This window comes from Oncorhynchus clarkii, chromosome 12 (genome assembly GCF_045791955.1).
Source record: "Oncorhynchus clarkii lewisi isolate Uvic-CL-2024 chromosome 12, UVic_Ocla_1.0, whole genome shotgun sequence".
NCBI classification, from domain to species: domain Eukaryota; kingdom Metazoa; phylum Chordata; class Actinopteri; order Salmoniformes; family Salmonidae; genus Oncorhynchus; species Oncorhynchus clarkii.
The window spans coordinates 62,351,843-62,375,625 of record NC_092158.1 but is presented as its reverse complement, the minus strand read 5'-3'; the positions used below and the strand labels follow the sequence as shown (position 1 = coordinate 62,375,625).

The following is a 23,783-nucleotide window of genomic DNA, read 5'->3' as shown; positions in this document are numbered from 1 at the left end:
CAAACTATTGATTGTATTTGTATGGTATAGCCAAGTAGTCTATAGGCTGCACCGACCAGTAACATAATTAAACTCAAAATGACTATTATGCTATTTTGAAATAACATAACAAGAAATAGAGGAAAATGGGACTGTTTGAAAGGGATCATATAAACATTGCCTGTTTTTCTTTTACTGGCAAAAGGCTGTGAATTCTGTGTCAATTAGGTATTATATGGATAATCATGTTGATTCATGGGTGTCAGTAATATGCAAATAATTGTCCACTTATGAATTTGACAGTATAGGTGTAATTTCCCCAGCCCCATCATTTACCTTATTGTAAACAAGGTGGCAGGAATGCTGACATTACAGATCGTGCCTTTAAATGAACTAGATAACCGGAAGATACACGGGGCTGTCATTCATGGCATGGACAATATGTCTTCACATTAGGCCACTCATACAGCAGATAAACTCATACGAAGGGTTGTTGTTCCTTGTGGCATCAAGTCAACAAGCTGAAAAGTTTATACACCAAAAGGTGTGTCGTCGGCCACAAAACTTTGAAGAGGAAGAAGGAAAGTGTTAATGGGAAACATGGGAAATGTAGGGCGGTAACGCATCAAATTGAATGCCCACCGCCGTTACGTTAAACCTCATAGAAGAAGAAGATGGGAAATGTAGTTTAGATGCGGAGTCTGGGGTCGCCATCATCATCACGCGTGGTTTTCCCCCGATGTTCAACCAGTGACGATATCCGCAGGCATTAGGTGTTTGTTTTACGAATAAGTACTTGAAGTAGATTTGATTTTGTTTCGATTGTCATTTTATTTAGTTTTTTTTGCCAGTGTATTTGCTTCCATTCATCGTCTCCGTTCGCGGGGAACTCAGAGGTAACGTTAGCTAGCTGGGTAGCATGTTAAATTGACTTGCTAATTATGAAACGTTACGTTAGCCACGGTAGTTGCTAGCTACCACGCGGGGTTAAACTATTTCGATATCTAGCTACTATAGCTGACAAAAAAATATAATGACCTGACTGCTGTCCAAATAACGTTAGATACCTATATTATTTTGATGCATTCCACAAGTGTATAGCGCACTGTAGCTGCCTACGTTAGTTGCTAGCTAGCCTAGATAGAAGGCCTATTTGGGCCAAAGTTTGGCCCGTAAGGCAGGGGGCTCGTTCCAAGCCTCGGTTCGATCCTTGTGGTTACTGGGGGAGATGACGCTCACAAATAGTGTGTTTGTCAAAACGTTGTCTTTATAAGTGCATTAACTAACTAGTCAGGTAACGTTAACAACTGATTTCGACGTATTGCCCGCTAGTTCGCCAACGTTAGTTATTTCGCTAGCTAGATATCCACGATTCATTGTAGCCGGCCATTTGCTCCTACTACTAGTTTAGTGCGTAACGTTAGCTAGCTAGCTAACTTATTTAGCTATCTCAGTTTCTGATCAATCTCATACTACTAACGTTAGCTAGCTAGGCTTGTTTGTCTCTTTCCTGTTGCAAAGTGTTGTGGTATGGTACAGCAGTAGCTAGTTAACGATAGTTGGTTACCTAGAGATTGGTGGGTTCAAAAGCAGGTCACTGTTTTTTAAATTATTTTTTGGCTAGCTATCGGTGACTATATTATTACGCTCTACTAAGCTAACTGTTGTATTCAGGAAGTAAACAGAATTTCAAATACCGAATGTTTATCATACTTCCTGAATTAAATCATTATTGACCCCAACTAGGTGTTTGGCGTTTATTACAGTGTAGCCTAGTTTGGAATCTCTTCTATATCATCAATATGGTTTATAGGGGAGGATTGTTATAGTTAACTATTTGTGCATTGTACCTACCCAATCCACTCCCATTTAGTCTTTATTGGCATGCCTAACTCCATAGTGCAGAGTGGATGGCTTATGATACTATGACCAACATTTATTTTACAATAGTGTACTTCCTGATTTGTAGGCTGTCAATTCTGTTCTGTTCGGGACTGACAAATAGGCCTACCCTCTATCATTCCAGTCCCCATCATTTTAATACTCTCACTTATCTGACCATTGTCCTGTCTCTCTCCACAGAGGAGCCATGTACAACGGCATTGGCCTGACCACGCCACGGGGCAGCGGCACCAACGGCTATGTGCAGCGCAACCTGTCGAGCGTGCGGGCAAAGCGTCCACGGGATGAGCGCGGCGGCGAGCGAGACGAGAAGGACCGTGAGAGGCTGGAGAGCCAGCTGAACCGTCAGCCCAACGCCGAGATCCTGGAACATCAGAGAAAGAGGCAACTGGAGGTCAAGTGTGCAGAGCTGCAGGACATGATGGAAGAGCAGGGGTAAGAAAGAGGGATAGGTGAGGGAGGGATGGGCAGGGGTGGGGGGAGAGGAAGGAGTAAGAGGGGGGATTTAATTAAGCTGGCCAGTGTTGCACTGGGCTATGGCCCGTCACGTAACCGGATGAAGCCGCTGAGGAAGGTGTGCCCTGGTCAAATTGAACGGTAATCTGCACCGCTCTGTCATATTGTCAACTATGCAGAGTGTTGTTTAGAAACATCTGTTTTCTATAAAATGTATATGTTTACATTTTCAGGCTAGTCTTCCATTGGGAAGGCAGGTGAAGCAATCACTTTCATATGTGGACACAGAATCCTACTCATTACTCCACATGCCAACATCACTTTTTTTGGGGGAGGCAATGTCGGCCAGAGTGGGGGCCCTGGTTCACGCCGGGGAAGCAGTCCGGTTCCAAAATGAATGCAGTCACTTTTCGCCCAGTGCAAACTCCAGGCAGCCGGACCATTTTAATCAATTCCCCTCTGAGAGGAATGGGAGGGACTGAAATATTTGGAGAGAAAAGGGTGCAGAAGGGGAGAGTTAGCTGCTGAGTCTTATCTGCTGATCTGTGTGTGTGTTGGATGACAGGTATTCCGCTGAGGAGATTGAAGAGAAGGTGAACAGCTTCCGCATGATGCTGCAGGAGAAGCAGGAGCCGCCTTCGGCCCCCACCGAGAGACCATTGTAAGTACACTCCACCATAGATCACTGTAGAGTAATGAAACTAGTGAAACCACCACAGATCTGGCCATCACTACGGACTAGTGACATTTCTACTGCGGACTACTACAGACCAGCATGGCTGCACAAACTTTAAATCAACTCATCCGGCTTTATTTATGCAGCACATTTCAGACATGGAAAAATCTAAGAAAATAAAAACTGAAATATTTACTCAACAAAGAGGATAAAAAAAGAACAATTAACAAAAAAAACTGAATGACTAAAAAGCACCCTAAGGAAAAGTAAAGCTAAAAAGGTGTCTTGTCTTTTTTTTTAAAGATCTCTTAAAATGTCAAAAGTTTCAGTCCCCTTCAGGTTCTCAGGCTGGGGGCATAGTAACTCTAGGCTGCCTGGCCATGCCTCTTGGTCCTGGTCTTTGGTATAGTTAAACGGCAAGTGCCAGGGGACCTACTGGGTACATACCTTAAAAACATGTCTAACATGGATTGGGGTGCACAGTTGTGGATTGATGATAAAACAAAAACAACAGAATAATCTTAATGTAGTTTGAAACTCACAGGCAGCCAGTGCAGAGACCTTAAAACCGGTGTAATGTGTGCTCTCTGTCTGGTCTTGGTCAGTACCCGTGCTGCAGCATCCTGTATGTTTTGCAGTTGACCAATGGCATCCTTGGGTAGACCAGACAGGAGAGCATTACAGTTGTCAAGCCTGCTTGTAATAAAAGCGTGGATGATGAGTCTCTGTATCAGCCTGAGAAAGAAATGGCTGCACAGGTGTTAAAAGTCTGTTTTGGTCACATAAATTATTATTATTATATATTTTTTAACCTTTATTTAACTAAGAAGTTAAGAACAAATTCTTATTTTCAATGACGGCCTAGGAACAGTGGGTTTAACTGCCTGTTCAGTGGCAGAACGACAGATTTGTACCTTGTCAGCTCAGGGGTTTGAACTTTTAACCTTCCGGTTACTAGTCCAACACTCTGACCACTAGGCTACCCTGCCGCCCCGAATCACACACTCCTAATGTGTGATTCGAAATTGAGTTCACAATCTAATATACCACCTTGGTTTTTTACCTGGTGTTTGGTCTTTATTGCCTGTGAATTAAAATGTGCGGCCAGATACTCTCTGTGCTTTGGCTCCAGAAATAATTACCTCGGTCTTGTCTTGGAGCTAAAATCCTCTTGTGACTGAAATGTAAAGTTGTGTATAGTCTGCTTAGCAGTGAAAATCAATGCTGTGCTTTCTGATAAAGCTGCCAAGGGGTAAAATATACAGTTGAAGTCAGAAGTTTACATGCACCTTAGTCAAAAACATTTTAACTCAGTTTTGCACAATTCCTGACATTTAATCCTAGTAAAAATTTCCACAATAAGGTGGGTGAATTTTGAACCATTCCTCCTGACAGAGCTGGTGTAACTGAGTCCGGTTTGTAGGCCTCCTTGCTTGCACACGCTTTTTTAGTTCTGCCCTCAAATTTTCTATGGGATTGAGATGGCCACTCCAATACCTTGACTTTGTCGTCCTTAAGCCATTTTGCCACAACTTTGGAAGTATGCTTGGGGTCATTGTCCATTTGGAAGACCCATTTGCGACCAAGCTTTAACTTCCTGACTGTCTTGAGATGTTGCTTCAATATATCCACATAATTTTCCTACCTCATGACACCATCTATTTTGTGAAGTGCACCAGACCCTCTTGCAGCAAAGCACCCCCGCAACATGATGCTGCCACCGTGCTTCATGGTTGGGATGGTGTTCTTTGGCTTGCAAGCCCCCCCCCCCTTTTCCTCCAAACACAACGATGGTCATTATGGCCAAACAGTTAGATTTTTGTTTCATCAGACCAGAGAACATTTCTCCAAAAAGTACAATCTTTGTCCCCATGTGCAGTTGCAAACCGTAGTCTGGCTGTTATATGGCGGTTTTGGAGCAGTGGCTTCTTCCTTGTTGAGCGGCCTTTCAGGTTATGTCGATATACGACACGATTTACTGTGGATATAGATACTTTTGTACCTGTTTCCTCCAGCATCTTCACAAGGGGCTTTGCTGTTGTTCTGGTATTAATTTACACTTTTTCCACCAAAGTACGTTCATCTCTAGGAGACAGAACGCATCTCCTTCCTGGGCAGTATGACAGCTGCGTGGTCCCACGGTGTTTATACTTGCATACTAGTGTTTGTATAGAATAGCATGGTACTTTCAGGCATTTGGAAATTGCTCCCAAGGATGAACCAATTTTTGTTTCTGAGGTCTTGGCTGATTTCTTTTGATTTTCACATGATGTCAAGCAAAGAGGCACTGAGTTTGAAGGTAGGCCTTGAAATACATCCACGGGTACACCTCCAATTGACTCAAATTATGTCAATTAGCTTATCAGAAGCTTTTAAAGCCATGACATCATTTTCTGGAATTTTCCAAGCTGTTTAAAGGCGTAGGCAACTTAATGTATGTAAACGTCTAACCCATTGGAATTGTGATACAGTGAAATAATGTCTGTAAACAATTGTTGTAAAAATTACTTGTCATGCACAAAGTAGATGTCCTAACCAACCTGCCAAAACTATAGTTTGTGAACAAGAAATTTGTGGAGTGGTTGAAAAGTGAGTTTTAATTACTCTAACCTAAGTGTATGTAAACCTCTGACTTCAACTGTATGAACTGAACAGTACCAGACCCAAAATTGAAGCTTGTGGAACCCCGCGCCGTGATAAGTATTTTCTGAGTTATGTTCACCAAGGGTGACAAACTCTTGACCGGTTAAATGGGTCCTAAACCAATTTAGAACTGGACCAGAGAGGCCAACCAACCTCTCCAATCTCTCCACAGTCTCAGTCAACAGTCTCAAATGCACCACTTAAATCAAAGGACCGAATGGAGAGGGGGGTTGGCCTCGCCCTTGGTGTAATCGGTAAAGCAGTGCTTTGGTGGCCTTATACGGGGTTTTGGCCAACACTGGTGGCTGAAATTGAAACACTATAGCGTGCTGCTTGAAAGACCCAACGTCACCAAATGAAATGTCCTTACAGCTGAGACCATAAATAGATGCTGTCCCCACCCTTTTTCCTTTTAATGATAGTGTGAAAAGCTGTAGTCTGAGGGGAGAGTCTCTACAGTCAGCCATGTGTCAGTGTGAAACATGAAATCAACTTTGCGCTCAGTAATGAGGTCATTTACGAGAGAGCTTTTACTAGTGATTGCATTTAAGAGTGTCATATTCAATGTGTGGGCCACTCTTCACCTGGGGCATCTGCCTAGAGGTAACCAATGGAATAACAACCAAATTATTAACGTTACAGCCACGTTTTCTGACAGTCTCCAACCTATCAGAATGGTACGAGGTGAGTTTGTATAAACTCACTGGAAAGCAGAGTTAAAGGAACATACAATTAGGTTACTTGCAATAACCAAAGTGCCATTGTTGTCGGAGTTGATATTGTTTCCTCTTCTGCTTATTCTGACAGGGAGAACTGGAGCACTACCAGACCCTGTCTGTCAGTCTGTAAAACAGTTTGATGTTGCTGGAAATTGGAACCCCTGCGGTTAGGGGGAATCCCATCTCTTTTAAAAAGTTCTGGTTGCGCCCACAAAAAGACATTCCTGTCGTTGGAAAGTTTCTTCAGGTACTCGTTTTGGGCAAAGAGTCGGCTGAAACGTTCCGAACCCCTTCGTAGCACGGGAGAGGGCCAGAGATAATTATTATCTTCCCTCTGCTAGCAAGGGTCTTTAAAAAAACAATGTGTAGTTCTCCCTCAGATCGCCTGAAATGAAGGTTGTTTAAACCTACGTGAGTGACGATGGTGTCTATTGGAGTAGTTGACCAGAACCTTGGGCAGGAGAGTTGATGTCATGGACACGGGCTCCTGGGTGACAGTGGACCTTAGTCGGTCTGTCAGACCAACATCTCTCACCATCGAGCTGCCCACAAGGATTGTGGTAGTGATGGAATCCAATGGGGAAACAACCTGCTGAACTGTGATGGCTATCAGGCTGTTGGCATACACCCATGCTCCGTGCGGATTCCGGGGGCTGCTAGGTCCATCTCAAGCGGTGCGAAGCTGTTTGATAGATAGATCGGATCTTCTCGGCTAGATAGGTGACCTAACTGCCTCCCGATCTCCTACGCCTATGTCCAGTCTCCCATGGGGCCGCGGAGTTGAGCTTCACATCTGTCTGTTGGATTGGGACAGATCAACGCTGCCCGACTCATAAACAGCTTTGCTATAGCAGCCATTTAAAACAGAGATTTGGGTTGCCTGGGTTACAGCAAGGTCGGTGTACATAGAAAGCAGGGTTTTCTTTTCTCGCAGCCGAGCTAACAGCTGGAGGATCTCTTCCCTAAGCTGCTTGATGCTGGTGAATTTAGGGCAGACTAATCCTTGTCCATTTTCCACTTCCACCTTGTGATTGTGTGGAAATCATCTCACACCTGAAGCATTTGTGCCCAGCCTGGGATGAAAACACTGGTGGGCTAACACTGCTGATGTTCGCCTGCTCCACATGGCTAACAGCTAACTGGAATCCGGGACACAAACTTGCAGTCCAAGGCGCAAAGACTGACCACGTTGCAGAATTAATAGCAATAAAAACAGCAAACCGAGTGTAGGCAGTGAAGTGTTCTGTTGCTTGGTGACGTGGCGCTTCCTACAGTTGCTGACCATTGAACAACGTGGCGAAACACCACTGTTCCACTCTTTGGGAAGTAACCTAGTGTGACAATAATAGGACCTATTGAACAATGCCCCGCACCCCCCTTTCTCTCTCAGGGCGACAGAGACTCACGCCCTGGCTGCAGCCAATCAGCAGAAGAATGACCGGCTGAAGGAGGCGTTCGGCATCGCCACGGACTATGTAGATGGCTCCTCCTTCCATCCGGAGCGCAAGGAGCGAGAGAAGGAGAAGAGGGAGCAAGAGAGGCTGGAGAGGGAGAAGCAACAGCATCAGAAATATGCGTAAGTCAAGGGGGGGTCTCGTAGCTAGCTAGCCTTTCTTGTGTAACTCTGATTTTCCTTTGTTTATCCCCTCTGTTACTTACCATCTCTTTGTTTCTCTCTTCCTCGCCGTCTCTCTCTCAGGCTGGTAGAAGAGTCAGAGGACTCTGACTCCCCGGCCCGAAAACAGAGCCGCAAGAAGAAAAGGAAGAAAAACAAGAACAGAGACAGGTGAGAGAAGAGGGAGAAAGAATGGAATGAGACAGTCCTATTTCGTGTGCGTGCGTAAAAATAATGCGCAGCGTGTTTGATCGACATGTCACTTTACTCTCTTCTCTTCAGCTCAGAGAGCCCTTCCCCCTCTCCTAGACGGGTGAAAAAAACGAAAAAGAAGAAAAAGAAAAGGTTTACCGGTCGTTTTTTCTTCTTCATTTTGCAGTCAGTGAATGGACTTCATGTCCAGCGTAGTGTCACAATGTTGCTAGTTATTTCAGAACATCTCAATTGCAGTGGATCAGAACCTCTTGTGTAAGAGATGTGTGTGCTTACAGCTTGACGATCACCTGTGCTCGCAAGGACTCCTTAGGGCTCAGACACACCAATACAATTTGCTGGCCCAGAGTACTTAGCACCACTGAACGTAATTTGCGCACTGAGTGCGTACCGGTTTTACATGTGGAATCACGTACCCTGTTCCCTGAAAAACGAAGCGTGCTGAACGATTGACAGACAAACGCTAGATTCACGTTCGGGGTGATGTGTGTGAGCCTTTACCCTTTTTTCTGTGTTCTCTGTTCTAGGGACGGGTCGGAAGAAAAGGATGACAAAGATAGGTGGGTCCTACAGAACGTGGGTCCTACAGAACGTGGGTCCTACAGAACGTGGGTCATAGTGTGTGTGTGTGTACTAAAATACTTTCTTTGTTCCCCATCTCAGCTCCTCAGACGAGAAGCAGGCGTCTAAGAAAAAACGCAAGAGAAGTGAAAATGAGACTCCGCCCCAGAGTAAGACACGGCGCCATAGGAGTGGGTCCTCCAGCTCTGCTCACAGGTACTTCCGGGTCACCAGAACAATTGGGGGTTGTAACTTACTCTAAATTCCTAGGGTTTCCACAAATCCCTGTCGAAGCCAGCGAAAATTTGCAATCCTACTCGCATCAATTCTAGTCATTCAATTCAGTGACTTCATTCAATTCAGTAAAGTCAAGGCAGTTTTGAGTTGCACCCCATGCTGTTATTTTATCTCTCATGCCATATCTCCATTTGATCAGCCAATCCCCTGCCCCGCTGAGAGAGAGGCAGAAGAACCAGCCTGTCAAGAGAGCAGAGGAGGGGAGAAAGGGGCTATCTCCTGACAGGAGGGGGCGTGGTCGCGAGGACGGGAGTCCACAGCGTTCGGGAGGCAGAGCGGTAAGACCACCTGTGATTGGTCTGGTGATCAGCTCCCTCTACCATTTCAAAACCTGCTTTTTGCAAATTGGGCATAATCAATGGCCTCCAGCACTCGCTCATTCTCTATTTTCTGCTCACCTCTCTCTCCTTACCTCCTTTTCCCTCTCAGAGATCTCCCAGGTATCCCAGCTCCCCTGAACGCCGACCGAGGGCAGACAAGGAACGGGAGAAGGAGCGAATGAAGGACAAAGAGAAAGGAAGAGAGAAGGAGCGTGAGAAAGTGAAGCCTACCAGAACGAGACACGACTCCTCTTCCCCCTCTCCTCCTCGACTGGAACGAGAGAAAGGCAGACGCTCCAGAAGTGGAGAGAGGGAGCGAGAGGAGAGAGGAAAGGAGAGAACAATGCTGCAGAGGAGCAGACATGACTCTTCTTCATCCCCCTCTCCACCCCCGAAACAACTGGACACCAGGAAACAGAGGAGCGGAAAGGACAAACCACAAAGACGAGACTCCTCGTCGCCCTCTCCAGAAAGAGAGGGAGCAAGGAGAGGAAGGAGCGGAGAGGGGGAGCGAGGAAAGGAAAGAAATGCCCGAGCCCCAGCTGACAGAGAGAGGGGGAGGGGGAGTGAGAAAGAAGGATCTCCCCCTAGTCGGAAAAGTGATGGCGGGAGAGGTAGAAACTCATCCCGCGACTCCACATCCCCTGTCCCTCAGTCACCTCTCACCAATGGACGACAGAAAGAAAGGGAGCACGAGGGAAGGAGAGGGAAAGAGAGGAAACCGGAGGAGAGGGGGAAAGAGAGGAAACCGGAGGAGAGGGGGAAAGAGAGGGAGAGGGAATTGAGCAAAGAGAGGGAGAAACAAGAGGAGCAGAGGAAGCGGGAGATCGAAAGGGAAAAAGAGAGGGAGCGAAACCGAGATGGAGGGAGAGAGCGCGAGAGGTCCGGCAGACTGTCTTCTACCCAACAGCCATCTACCTGTTTGACTGAAGACCTCCGCGCAGAGCGAGAGGGTGAGGGGGAGAGGAGGGACAGAGAGAGGGGGGCAGGAGAGAAGGAGAGAAAAAGACAAGCAGAGGAGGACAACAGGCGGGAGAACAGAGACCGAAGCCTGCAGGAAAAGGAGCGAGAGAAGGAGTTGGAGAAGGCAAAGGAAAGAGAGAAGGAGAAGGCAAAGGAAAGAGAGAAGGAGAAGGCAAAGGAAAGAGAGAAGGAGAAGGCAAAGGAAAGAGAGAAGGAGAAGGCAAAGGAAAGAGAGAAGGAGAAGGCAAAGGAAAGAGAGGAGAAAGCAAATGAGAGCAGCAGTAGCAGCGGGAGTGACAGTGACAGCTCTTCCTCATCCTCCGACTCATCCTCATCATCATCCTCCTCCTCTTCTTCCTCGTCCTCCGAGGGAGAGAAGAAAAAGGGAACTGTGGTGAAGAGCAGCCCAGTGAAAAAAGCCCTCCCCGCTCTCATCTCCCCTCCCACTGTAGGTGCTGCCTTCCAGAGGTATGTGGCCAATGGGGGCAGAGAGAGCGCTTCAGAGAGTGACGGACGGAGAGAGAAGGAACGTGAGAGAACAGGAGGGGACAGGTTCATGCCCCCTGAAAGGGAAAACCCGCCTCCTGCTCCCCAAAAAGCTCCTGTCTCCCAACTCCCCTCTGCTGCAGAGCGCTACCCCCCCACAGACAGAGAGAAGGAGCGAGGGAAGGGACAGGAGAGGTACAGCCCCACCGAGGTAGAGAGCTCCAGCCCTCCACCCTCTCCTCCCAGAAGAGGAGCCCCCCAAGGTGGAGACGAGAGGTACTCCCCCACTGAAGTGGAAAGAGAGAAGGAGCGAGAGAAGGAGAGAGAGGGAGGGGTGAAGAGCCAGGCCAGGAGGGCAGAGCAGTACAGCCCCTCTGAGCAGGAGAGAGAATGGGAGAGGAGGAGGGCGCCCTCCCCAAAAGCCCCCGCAGCAGCAGTTGTCCCGCGGCCCTCCCCTCCTCGCCGCACCCCCCCACGGCAGTACCAGGACCCCCCCGCTTGCTCCCCCAGCCCCCGACGACAAGCCGCCACCCGGAGAGCCTCCCCTCCGTCCCGCTCCCCGACTCGCCACTACGCCCCACGGCGGAGCCGCAGCCGGGAGCTAGAGCACAACCGAGAGAGGCAGAGAGCGAGGGATAGAGGGAGGGACCGTTCCAGAGACAGAGGAGCCAGAAGGAGCAGGTCGAGGAGTCCCAGAAGACGCAGTCCCCTCTACAGGTAGGACCAGGACCTATTCACACCAAATCAAACGCAACTCAACTATACACACATCAATCAAACATCACACACAGTGGGGCAACTTCCTGCGTACATAAATCAATAATAACTCAATTCAAATCTGCCAAGACCTCAGATTGCCAAACCAGATTCTGAATTGTTTATTTAATTTATATTTTGTATTTGTTTTCAGGTCCCGGCGATCCCCCTCTCCCGTTCGACAAAGGAGAAGCAGTCACTCGCTATCCAGAGAAAGGCAGAGACACCAGGAGAGAGAGAAGAATAGAGAGCTGGAGAGGGCGAGGGAAAAAGAGCGGCAACGTGAAAAAGAGCAAGAGAGGCGAGAGCGCCAACCTCTTAAAGAGGTCCCCCCACCCCGTCGCTCACCCTCTTCATCTTCTCGTTCTTCTTCTTCCTCATCCCCATCCCCATCTCCGGCCCGAGAGAGAAAGGAGCCGCCTGTAGAAAAGGTGATGAAACCAGCGGTAGAGAAAGACCGAAGAGGTGATCGAGAGAAAGGGGGAGACAGAGGAAGGAAGGCTTGTTCCATCTCCTCACCGCTCCCCTCCAAGGAGACCAGTCCCCTTCCCAGCCAATCAGAAATCAGAGCCCACCCCAAAGAAACACGGCACTCTGACCCGCCCCGCTCCAGGTCGCCACAGGCCCTCAGCCATTCAGAGACCAGAGTCTCTCTACGAGATACCTCGAGGACCCACTCACCTGCGGTGCTCCCCTCAAAAGGCTCTGCCCACCCCACAGACCGACCAGTCAGGACTGAAAACGGTGTGAGCGAGAAGGGGGTCAAAGAGAAAAAGAAAGGAAAGATGGGCAGCCCCAGCTCATCATCATCATCTTCCTCCTCCTCGTCATCTTCCTCTTCGTCTTCATCAGACAGTTCTGACTCTGATGCAGAGCAAGGAAAAGCGTAAGGAGTGTTAAATGACTGACATGTTTTTACATTTGGATCATAATATATTGAACATTGTCGATAGAGATGTCCTAAATAGAGCTGACATGATTCCTCTCTTTATAATGTCCCCCTCCTCTCTCTCTCTCTCTCCCAGAGGTGCCAGGATAGCGGCTGCCCATAGCTCTTCCTCCTCCTCCTCCTCATCATCATCCTCTTCTGAAAGCGAGAAGGAAGACAAGAAAAAGAGGTAATGATGCTGACATAATGTTAACTACTTGTTACAGATCTATTATTTCCATTGATTCGTGACCAGAACTCCTATACTTTAATGCTTCTAGTTATGATTCATGGAAATGACAATGTTATTTATTGTTATTCAAAAACTCTGAAATATTTCTGTAACATACAGGAACCAGTTGACCTTTGACATTTGACATCTCTTCCAGCCCAGCGCGACCTCACAGAGTGCCAGCTGATTCGCTGAGAGACTCGCGCTCCCTCAGCTACTCTCCACCCAGACAGAGGCGACCTGCACATTCCCCACCCACCCGCAGGTCAGTAGCCAATTTGAAGGCAAACATATTTCTGTGTTCCTATTGGACAAAACAGACTAATATTTAAAATGATTGACTCCAGAAGGTACAGGTTTTGAGAAATAATGGGAGGGAAAATGTATGTGATTCTCGCCTAGCCATCTTAAGATGCATGCACTAGTTGTATAAGGTCTGCTAAATGACTAAAATGTAAATAAACTACTCTGTATGTCAATCGTGATTGTGGAGATGTCTGTATTGATTTATTTGGTTATTCTTCCTCTTTTTTCTAGGAGTGGCAGCAGGCAGTCCCCAAGCCGATCTCCAAGCAGTCGGAGAGGAAAATGACCCTTCACTCTGAAATGTAACTGTAACTTTCCCTCCCCCTCAATCCTCAGATTTTTCCTAAACACTTCTGGGCTGGTTTGAACTGGACTGTACCATTGGATATTATAGGGAGGGGGAAGTTAAGGACATTTGATCTGTGAATGACCGAGTGAATTAAGCATTGTTGTTGATTCTGTGGCATGAGGATAGCACCACAGGAAGAGAGAGGCAGAATTTGAAACCCAACAGAGGCCAAGAGGTCTGCTTTTAGTCAAGGGTTTCTGTACATTTTGTTTTATGCTGTACTGTAAGGAAGAAATGTAACTGTAAATGGTAGGTGAGAGTCCGTGATAGGAAAGTAACCTCTGTGCAGACCCATACAGACTGGAGTGACGCATTCCAGTATCAAAACACACACACGCACACACAGTCCTATTAAATTATCTCACAACAACAAAGTAACGTTCACTGCGCTTTTTCTGCCCCTCTGTATTTGCGCATTCTACATGTAGATATGACTCATCTGTATTTTGGTTATCGCCGAATGGATTACGTGCTGTTTCCATATATGTTGACTAGAAACTGCAACTCTTGGTTTGTTTCTCTTTGTGAAAATAAAAAGTTGTATCTTCATTTGTGTTGGCAGTGATTGATTTTAAACCATGCAACCATTTGTAAGTAATTTCTGCAACCTAGAACTAAAATCTCGTTCCATTTTATGTTAAATACGTCTGTCCACAACGGATTCGTTTGTAAGTAAACAGTGCAATTACTAACCAGGTTTCCATCCACACTTTTTATGCGAAGAAAGTACTGTAATCTGGTTGATCTTCTTTGAGAAACTTTCTGATTTGATTTAATTGTGTTAAATTCATTTGACTTAAGTGTTATATAAATATTCATACACATAGCTCATATAAACAAAGACATTCCGTCGTAAGAACACATACACCCAGCCATAAGACTGACCCCCTCTTCCTTATATAAACACACATCTCATCTCCCTCTAACTGGCCGGTCCCAAGAGCAAAGGACTTTTGCTGTGCACCAATGGGGCCCGCTCTGGCTAGAGCAAGGCCCGCCTCCAACCCTCCGACCAGTCAAGAAGACCGAAACGACAAGACTCCACCTACTTTATTCTATGTATAAAAATGAATGTAACCGTAGTATAAGGCCTCTTTTTCACCTGGCTCCTTGCCGAGTTATGTGAACTAGGTCCGTGCACGTAAAACTGCGGGACAAGATATCTCTGACTCATTAAAACTGTATTTTGTTACAACTGAAATCCACTCTGTCCAGCGTCCGTGATTTGGTCTCAACTCTCCAGTAGTTAAACACTAACATAAGTTACTATGTTGATGGAAACTGAACATTTGTAGGTAAACTTTCCAAATGTCGACAAAACACGCAAGACAAGGTGGGATATTTTTGTGTCAGTAAAATTAATTATGCGAGAATTGTAGGCGGAAACGCATTTCTGCACATATCGCTATAATATATGTAAACTTGGAGTAACGAACGTGTTGTCCTAGCTATTAATCGAAAGTGTCTCGAAGGGTGCAATTGCGGCCTGCAATTCAGTACGTTCCTGCGTGCGCAGGAACACTTTTTATACTTATATTGGTCCATTTTTAATCTATGACAGACGGGGGCAGTACAATAGGTGGCGTTAATGCACAAGAACGTTGGATGCCAGCCACCGGGTACAGTTTCCCCGCAGTAGTTCTGCGAATGGCAGGTGTTAGGCAGACAGGCGCGAAGGACACTGCTAGTTTAGCCAGCTAGTACGGTACACAGCAGGCAGGAGGTGGAGGCGTTCATGCAGAAAACAAGGTGGTGAAAGTGCAAGGTGATGAGCTCAATTGATGCTCCTTTCCAATAAATATTGAAGGTCTAATTCTGGTCACCTAAAACCTTGACAAACTTTTACAGATGCACAATTGAGAGCATCCTGTCCTGCTGTATCACCACCTGGTACTGCACTGCCCACAACGGTAAGGCTCTCCAGAGGGTGGTGCAGTCTGCACAACACATCAACCTGGGGCAAACTACCTGCCCTCCAGGACACCTACAGCACCCGATGTCACAGGAAGGCCAAAAAGATCAAGGACAACAACCACCTGAGCCACTAACTGTTCAAAGCGGGGGCCGAGTGACTGGAAAAACAGCTTCTATCTCAAGGACATCACACTGCTAAACAGCCATCACTAGCACTGAGAAGCTGCTGCCTACACACAGACTCAAAGTCATTGGCCACTCTAATAAATGGATCACTAGTCACTATAATAATGACACTTTAATGTTTACATATTTTACATACTCATCTCATATGTATATACTGTATTTTATACCATTATTGCATCTTGATTATAGCTGCTTGGTCATCACTCATCCATATATTTACATGTACATATTCTTATTCCATCCCTTTAGATTTGTGTGTATTAGGTAGTTGTTGTGAAATTGTTAGATATTACTGCACTGTCGGGAGTAGAAGGACAAGCATTTCGCTACACATCTGCTAACCATGTAAATGTGACCAATAAAATGTGTTTTGATCATCGATGCTTTGCTGTCGTTTGACGAATAAAAATAAACGAGCTCTTTTGTCCATAATCTCATGTAGGCTGGCCTACCCGCATTTATCTGTGAGCTGTTAGCTAGAGCTCCCGTTCCAATACCAGAGTGGGCGCACTTGCTATATAACGCAACATTTTTTACGACAAAACCATCAGAGTTGAAAATGCGATGAAAACCCATTTCATTTATATTGTTTATTCGGTACATGGGAATTTCACCGGGGAAAGTACTTTTATGTGCACTCTCATCACGCACAGATTTGTATCTGCAACAAGTCAATTTGATGGAAACATCTCTTCTGGGAAAATGTGCATATTGTTTTTATGCAGATTTTAGAACATTCGCATGAAAATGTTCTAAATTGGATGGAAACCTAGCTACTGATGGTAAAATGCAACTTCTTATAGTTTTCCCGGTGCAATCACAGCCTCGACAAATATGTTCTATCCAAGATAGACCAGAGCCTGTCATTTCCACTTGCACTCCTGTCATCACCATATGTGGTAGTGAATGGAAACGCCAACAGGATGCTTCACATTAATACATCCGGTGAAATATCTGTCTCATTCTCTTTTCTTTTTTTTGTTCCTTCATTTTTTAAATTAACATCAAATCAATACAGGAAGTACATGTGTGAACACAAGTATATATACATAATATACAAAGGACAATTGGGCTAGGGGGTACAATATCACATTATACAAAGACCTTAAGGGACATACATCCACTTATAATTCTAACAGTATTTGTCTTAAAAAACAGTTAATTTTCTTTTTGTAAGATAAGAAAATGTGTTGTTTGTAAATTTACATTTGTCAATATGAAATTTGGCCAAAAGAATAATGAAATTAATTACATCAAATTGTTTCAGCTTATTTATATTGTAGGTAAAGAATCCAAGCAGTACATCTCTCCACAATAGTGTAAAATCTTCAGAAATTTGTTCAATTATAAATCTACTGCTGTCTTGCCACAGTTTTCTTACATGAATACAATGTCAAAAAAGATGCAACACTGTTTCTGGGTGGTCATTACAAAAGGTACAATTTGAGTTGATGTTTTCCTTACACTTCTTCATATATTGGTTGGCAGGATAATATTTATGAATAATTTTAAAGGAAACTTATTTAATTTTGTTAACAAGTAGGAATGTGTGTGGCAACATCCAAACTTTTTTCCAACAGATATTATCAATAAATCCATTCCAATAAGGCATGACATAATGCTGAAACAAGGTTTGTATCGCTCTGTTGTTGAATGGACCAAAAGAGAAACAAATCTTTCCTACGGATGAGTCAACAGGGGTAATGGAAGGTAGGCTCTGAGGGTCAGGTCTTGACACGTCCATGAATAAAAAGCAACACCTGAGGGAATGGCATCTAAAACAATTGCAAAAATGTTAGGTGTTCCAGGGACCTTGTAAAGTGATAAGAATTCCTTATAACTAAGTAAAATACCCTCTGCATTTACCAGTTGGCTCACCAATAGGATATTTCGGAACCAATATTCTAAAAGCAAAGAAGTATTTTTATACAATATATCCCATTTATTCCATATATAATATCTGTCTGGAGAAAAATTGTGCTTAGAAATTAAGGACCACGACAAGAAAACCTGCAATGAAAAGCAGAAAGTATCACTGGAACTTTGTCAATATTATAATTGCAAACCAACATAAGTTAAGGCCACCAAAAGTAAAGAAGACATGATGAGGAAAAAAAATTCCACATAGAAGTGCATCTTCATAGGAATTGTTTTATCCAATTGATCTTAAAATGCTTATTTAAAGTAGTAGTCCAGAAAACCATTCTCATAAGTGTTCATTACAACAGTTTTCCTAATGTAATGGGTACAGTTTCTCCAAAGAAAGTTGAGAAGCATCTGGTCTATCTCCTTGCTTATTTTACTGTCAAGATATAAAGATAGAGCACCATATGTTAGTCTAGAGATACCTTCAGCCTTGGTTATTAGGACTCTACCTTTTAAAGATAAGTCTTCTTTTACTGGAATACCATAATATGATGGTGTCACACAATCTTTGACAGCTATGAGTTCACATGTAATAATGTTAAGATATAGACCAGTCGTTTTGGAAAAAATAGTATTATCTGTCTCATTCTCATTGTTCTATCTGTGGCTTCTATCACATCCGCGATTTCATGTCCCAGAATGCTTGTAAAATGTGCTCTGACGTCATCTTTTGGCGACTGGTTTAAATGGGAAACACGACATTCTCAAACATTAGTTCAACAATATTTAGATTTTCTGACCCTTAAAACTGTATATTCGTCTGCGCAATGGGTCCTGTCGAGGTAACAGTTTCTACCGTTTATGCATTTACACTGTTTTCTTCTGGCCATATCAGGAATAGTTATGCAATCAACGGAAATCAAGTCGCCTGTTCCGATAACACGATCGCTAGCAATGTGATCGTAGCTAAGTTAGTTTGCACTAGCTACATGAACGCTTACAGACATGTTATTAGTCATCTAGCTATCTACATTAGTTAGCTAATGTTACTGTAACGGTAAACATCTAGCTAGCACTATTTGTATCATTCCCATTCAATATGTTTTAAAATGCTGCTATTGTTTACAAAAAATCTGATATCTTAATTACATTAACTATGTGTCACTGTTCCTCGTCCAGCACCTCCACATGTCCGTGTTCTCCCAGAGTTTCTCTCCCTGTGGGCGCTTCCTGGCCGCCGGCAACAACTACGGCGAGATAGCGGTGTTCAGGTGAGACCGAGCGAAGTCGAGGACATGTCGTTTACTGGCTGCTTGCACTTTGAGTAGTGACAAATACAATGATATGAACAGAGATTATGTAATCAGCCTGTCTCTGCAATAAACATGTATAATTTAAATGTTTGAATGGATAAAGCACATTTTTATCTGAGACGCCCACCTCCAATGTATCCTATTTACTTGGGTTCTTTACAGTAAATTGCTATTTTAATGATTTTCCCCAGTCTCTCCTCAGCGCTTAGCCCAGATGCTACAGATCTGAGCCAGACACCCATCCTCACATTTACTGGTCAGTCTCTCTTTCATTTGATGTGTTGAAACATTCTCTACTTGCTACTTTATGGTTGAACACCAGTGTGAAATAGCTTTCAAGACATGCTGTATCTCACCCTTCATCCCTAGATTGTGACACCTGTCTCTCCGTCTGCTCCTCTTACCCCTCTTCTATTTCTTAATTTTCTGTGTTTCTCCCCCTCATTCGTTTATTCTCTCTCAGCTCACGAGGGGCCCGTCTTCTCTCTCTTCTCCACTGACTCTCACCTCCTGAGTGCCGGCAATGGAGAGATCAGTGCATGGAGCTGGGCGGAGCTTATCAAGCGGGTAAGGCCGTTACAAGATAAAGCAAGCCTACCAAAATGAATGGCTGCTTAGTGTGAACAGTATGTATTTCTATACAGTCTATGAGGGTATGTGAGATGGACCAAGTCTCTGTCTCTCTCTCTCTCCCTCCCAGAATACCAAGGCTGCTTGGACAAGGAGGCCAAATTACAAGTAAGGCACCACTCAGCCGTACATTTGTTTTGAGAAAACGCATGAAAGTTTGTCTGTGTGTGGACTGTGCACATTTGTGTCGGTTATTTTATCTCCAGATGATTGTCTTTGCTGTCTGATGCTTGTAGCCAACAAGTGAGTATGTTCATAAATGCTCCTCTTTGCAGATCCAGCCTGGAGATCCCAGAGATCAATGCCATGACTGTCAATCCCACAGTGAGTACACAGACACTTTTCAGATTCATTAAGTACCTCACTGTACTGAGACAAGTTCTCTATTTAATTATCTCTCTCTCTCGCTCTCAGGAGAACAGTCTAGTGATTGGTGGAGGGGACAATAACATCCACATAATGGATCTGGAAAGTGGTGTCTTTAAGGTTTGAGAGAAATTCATTTATTCGATTGTGTCTCAAGATTCAGCAATGGGATGTTGAACATTTATATAAATATTATTTGTTGCTACATCTCTTTTAATTTCTCTCCTCTCTCCCTCTTTCTTCCAATTATTTCTCTCTTCATCCTTCTCTCTCGCTATCCCACACTTAACCTTTATGTTCAATCCCTTTATTGCTCTCCCTCCCTTCCCCAGTCAGTTTTGCAGGGTCATACAGACTACATCCACTGTCTGAGTGTGAGAGAGAGGGAGGGGGAGATCCTCTCTGGGGGTGAGGACGGCGCTGTCAGGATATGGGGTGAGTGACGGATGAAGCAACCTATTACTGCTTCAGGTTCCCTTGTCAGTCACTGACACATCTGGAATCAATGCATGGCTGTATTACATTATACTGTAGTGTTGTCATGTATCTCACTCTCTGAGCTCCGCCTACAGACCACAGGACCGGCCAATCCGTGCACTGCATTGAAGTCTACAAATATGAGGTAAGATATTGGGATGGATGGGTGCCTGCCCCTACCCTTCATATGTACAGAAGTTATAATGTAGCATATTTCTTACATACAAAAGTGTATTTCAGTTATTTTTTTCTTCACCAAAAACATGTTTATGTGTTTATAACATGTTTATAACCTGTTTTGGTGATTTCTGGTATATCATCTAAATAAATGAATCTCCACCTATTTTTGTACTAATTAAGCAGTTGTTACCCGATTTAAGTACAATACCATTGGAAATTAATGTTGAAAGTTCCATTTAAATATTCCTAAAACTAAGTTGAAAATGATGCTGTTGCTTTCTGTTGACCAGACATATTGATACATGTGCAACAATGGTAATCAAGGAGCACCTTATAAACTGCACATGCACCAAAAACCCTGTATTTTGTCAAGTGACATTAAATCACTCATCGATGGGGCGGGGGGTATATGCACAGTTGAAACAACCACGGCTCAAAATACACATGGAAACTGGATGTATTTTTACATCACTGGTTAAAGGAAAACATGCAGAACAGTCAGCTACATTTTGTAATGTAGAATTGTGGTACAGGAGTCACCAAAACAGAAAGACAAACTCAACACTGTTTTTGTCAGTCACTCCTATCGATTATCACGTTGAAATCAATTGTTGCACGAGAGGAGGGAGATGAGGCCTCCTGAGGTTGTTGGTAAAGCATGACGCTTGCAACGCCAGGGTTGTTCGTTCAATTCCCACAGGGGACCAGTACGAAAAAGTACGAAAACGTATGCACTCACTATTGTACGTCATTCTGGATAAGAGCATCTGCTCAATGACTAAAATGTAATAATGTTGCATGTCCTGTTAAAACTAACACAGCTCAAAAACCACACGGAATCTGGGAATAATGTATACACCACTGGTTAAAGGACAATTTGTAGAAGACAGGTAGCTAGCTACATTTTGAAGTTGTATTTTGATTCAAGTGGGTCGCCAACGCGGTAAGTATAACGCCACACTTTTTTTTGTTAATCAATTCCATCGATATCACGCTGGAATCAATAGAACGGGGCGAACGTTTGGGGTGTCGCACTGTTTTGATCTAACACTATTCAAGGCCACACGGAAACTTGGAATAACCTATACATTGTTGTTTAGATGAGAATGTGTAGAAGGCTTCTATCTATATTTTGGAATGTTGATTTCAGGAGGCTGCCATCATGGAAAGGGGGGGGGGGCTTTCTGTTAACTTCAACTAATCACAACCCTCCATAGGATATCAACAGTGACAATGGTTGGCTGCTATTTAAGTGATAGTTTGACTGTCAAATTTGTGCATTGGTGTGTGGTTAGCGTCTTTTATAGAGAACTGCCATTTCAGAAAGAAAATGATGGCTGCCGTCTAAGTCCTGCGAACCCCAGCGCGTATGACAAAATCAGCAGTACAAAACCAAACATATTGAAATGTTTTAAGCAATTGATATTTTGTCATTGCGTTGACTACATTTTTTATAATAACATCACCAATCTGAGGTAAAAGGTTTTTACCTCCCCCCCCCAATTTCATGTGGTCAAAACATTAGCTTGTGTAGTTGGGTAATATACATTTAATTAGATATGGCAAAATAATTATCTTAATTTAGGATGATAGTAAATCAAGAAAACAGATTTTTTTTCAATTATCACTTGTTTAACTGTTTAGTGATGACAAAATGCTCCTTAACACAATTTAACCAGACAGGTGGTCTTCACAAGAGCCTGCATAGGGCCTGTGCAGCAGGCTGAACGTTTGACATCCATATTATACGGCACCTTTCTGCAGATTGCTGAACAAAATACACATCAAACTACAAACAAAATCTTTCTCCCTTCTGTCTCACTCCCCCTCTCTTCCTAGGAATGCGCCCGCCCCCAATATGGCAAGTGGATCAGCTGCCTGACGACAGAATCTGATTGGATGGTGAGGAAAGGGCAGCCCTTGCAATTAGTCAACAGTCCCTTCCCCATAGGATGAGCTCTCTCTCTTTCTAGAAATTGTAATGACTTGTTCAGTACCTCAGTCTGAAATGTGGCACTTATGTTATCAGTGTGGCTGCCGTGGCGATGCGTTAGAACAGTCGCCAAGGTCAACTCCACCTGTGGAATGCCTCGCGCTGTTGTCGTTTAGTCCTTCAGGATGAAATTATTTGCAATGCAGATACTGTAACATTACTCAGCATTTTCCTCCTGTAATTTGATCTCCTTTAATGTAATTAAATAATTCTCCCTTACCCCTGTCCCTTATTTTCCCTCACCAGCTCTGTGGAGGAGGCCCATCCCTCTCTCTATGGCACCTCCGCTCCATGTCACCCACCTCCATCTTCCCTCTCTCTGGATGCCAGCGGCAAGCCAACTTTTACCAGGACATGGTGAGGCGTGTGTGTGTAATCTTCAGGGTGTGTGTGGGTCAGACTGTGTGTGAAGGGAGAAAGAGTTTATTGGTTTGTCTTTCTCTAACTGTAGACACTTGTCCGTCTGTTTGTGTGTATTTGTGACCTCGCCTGTAGATCTTGTCGGTGGGCGAGGGCCAGTGTGTGTCCCACTGTCTCCTGGGGGGAGAGGTAAAGGCTCAGATCCCCTGCACCCCCCACTCCCTCAACACGCTGGCACTGAACCTCAACAGCACTGATAACAGGGTGAGAATCGTTACATTACTCATCCAACCCCTCAGGTTAAATTTCCTTCTTTGCTTGTCCCGCTTGTGGTCTTCCTGTTCTCGTTCACAAATCCTGTGTGGCTCAGTTGGTAGACCATGGCGCTTGCAACGCCAGTGTTGTAGGTTCGATTCCCATGGGGTACCAGTACGAAAAAGTAAAGTCATTATGCACTCACTACCGTAAGGCACTGTGGTATGGAGCGTCTACTAATGACTACAATGTAATAAATAGTTTTGTCCACATCAGAGCTTCAGTACATGGAATAATTGATATTCAGTTTTGATATGGTCTGTCGATATGGTTGAGTTTTGTTAAGCAGGGACAGTGGTGGCTTTCAGTGTATGAAGGACGTGGTTGTCATGTTGTGTTCTGTTGTCTTTGCTGTTCCAGGTGCTCACAGTAGGTGGAAGCAGTCACCAGATAGACGTATTCACCAACCTGTCCTACAGAACCTTCTCGTTGTCTTTCTGAGGACACACACACAACCCCATTTAAGCTCATAATGTGCTGTCTTGGATAATTGTATTTCACTATTCTGTACCTTTGCTCATGCCTCTCTTGTTCTAAGGACTCCCATTCCAGGATTCATGTTTTTTATGATAATAAAATATTTTGATCACTTTTCCATATCTGTGCTTCAGTCTTGATAAATTTGTCCCGGTTTTATGCTCTGAAGGAATAAATTGTCTGAAATATCTGTATGTACTGTCTACATAAAGTCTTGGATTATTCCATTTAGAATTCTAGAATATTGGGTTTCCTTCCCCAGTTTTCCTATTTCATATTTGCAGCGAATGTAAGTAACCCTGCCA

At 44.3% G+C, this 23,783-nt stretch overlaps 2 protein-coding genes across 3 annotated transcripts; both read left to right on the top strand.

Annotated features, from left to right (window-relative positions):
* The first annotated feature begins 655 nt into the window (after positions 1-655).
* On the top strand, positions 656-13,950 carry LOC139420949 (serine/arginine repetitive matrix 2). 2 transcript variants are annotated; one of them, XM_071171380.1, is made up of 14 exons: positions 656-875; positions 2,062-2,316; positions 2,903-2,998; positions 7,766-7,951; positions 8,075-8,161; positions 8,273-8,335; positions 8,731-8,763; positions 8,867-8,980; positions 9,201-9,339; positions 9,491-11,547; positions 11,741-12,472; positions 12,612-12,704; positions 12,904-13,011; positions 13,284-13,950. In XM_071171380.1, exons 2-14 carry the CDS (start codon positions 2,069-2,071, stop codon positions 13,336-13,338), a joined length of 4,011 nt encoding a protein of 1,336 aa, XP_071027481.1. In that variant the 5' UTR covers positions 656-875; positions 2,062-2,068; the 3' UTR covers positions 13,339-13,950. The 2 variants fall into 2 exon arrangements, with proteins under 2 accessions (XP_071027481.1, XP_071027482.1); XM_071171381.1 differs by lacking the exon at positions 8,731-8,763.
* A 4,134-nt stretch (positions 13,951-18,084) lies between these two features.
* LOC139420981 (THO complex 6) lies at positions 18,085-23,593 on the top strand. The gene is made up of 13 exons (XM_071171430.1): positions 18,085-18,209; positions 18,547-18,638; positions 18,872-18,936; positions 19,144-19,247; positions 19,381-19,418; positions 19,586-19,634; positions 19,725-19,796; positions 20,009-20,111; positions 20,249-20,298; positions 22,173-22,235; positions 22,573-22,683; positions 22,822-22,950; positions 23,362-23,593. Exons 1-13 carry the CDS (start codon positions 18,195-18,197, stop codon positions 23,440-23,442), a joined length of 972 nt encoding a protein of 323 aa, XP_071027531.1. The 5' UTR covers positions 18,085-18,194; the 3' UTR covers positions 23,443-23,593.
* Positions 23,594-23,783: the final 190 nt, after the last annotated feature.

What these genes read in the sequence shown, in the direction of transcription:
- LOC139420949 (XM_071171380.1), top strand. Translation starts at nt 2,069, where the DNA reads ATGTACAACGGCATTGGCCTGACCACGCCACGGGGCAGCGGCACCAAC. An exon ending in GAAAAGGATGACAAAGATAG is followed by an intron (nt 8,764 to 8,866) that starts GTGGGTCCTACA and finishes TCCCCATCTCAG; the next exon opens with CTCCTCAGACGAGAAGCAGG. An exon ending in CATTCCCCACCCACCCGCAG is followed by an intron (nt 13,012 to 13,283) that starts GTCAGTAGCCAA and finishes TCTTTTTTCTAG; the next exon opens with GAGTGGCAGCAGGCAGTCCC.
- LOC139420981 (XM_071171430.1), top strand. An exon ending in ACCCATCCTCACATTTACTG is followed by an intron (nt 18,937 to 19,143) that starts GTCAGTCTCTCT and finishes ATTCTCTCTCAG; the next exon opens with CTCACGAGGGGCCCGTCTTC. An exon ending in TGGAAAGTGGTGTCTTTAAG is followed by an intron (nt 19,797 to 20,008) that starts GTTTGAGAGAAA and finishes TCCCTTCCCCAG; the next exon opens with TCAGTTTTGCAGGGTCATAC.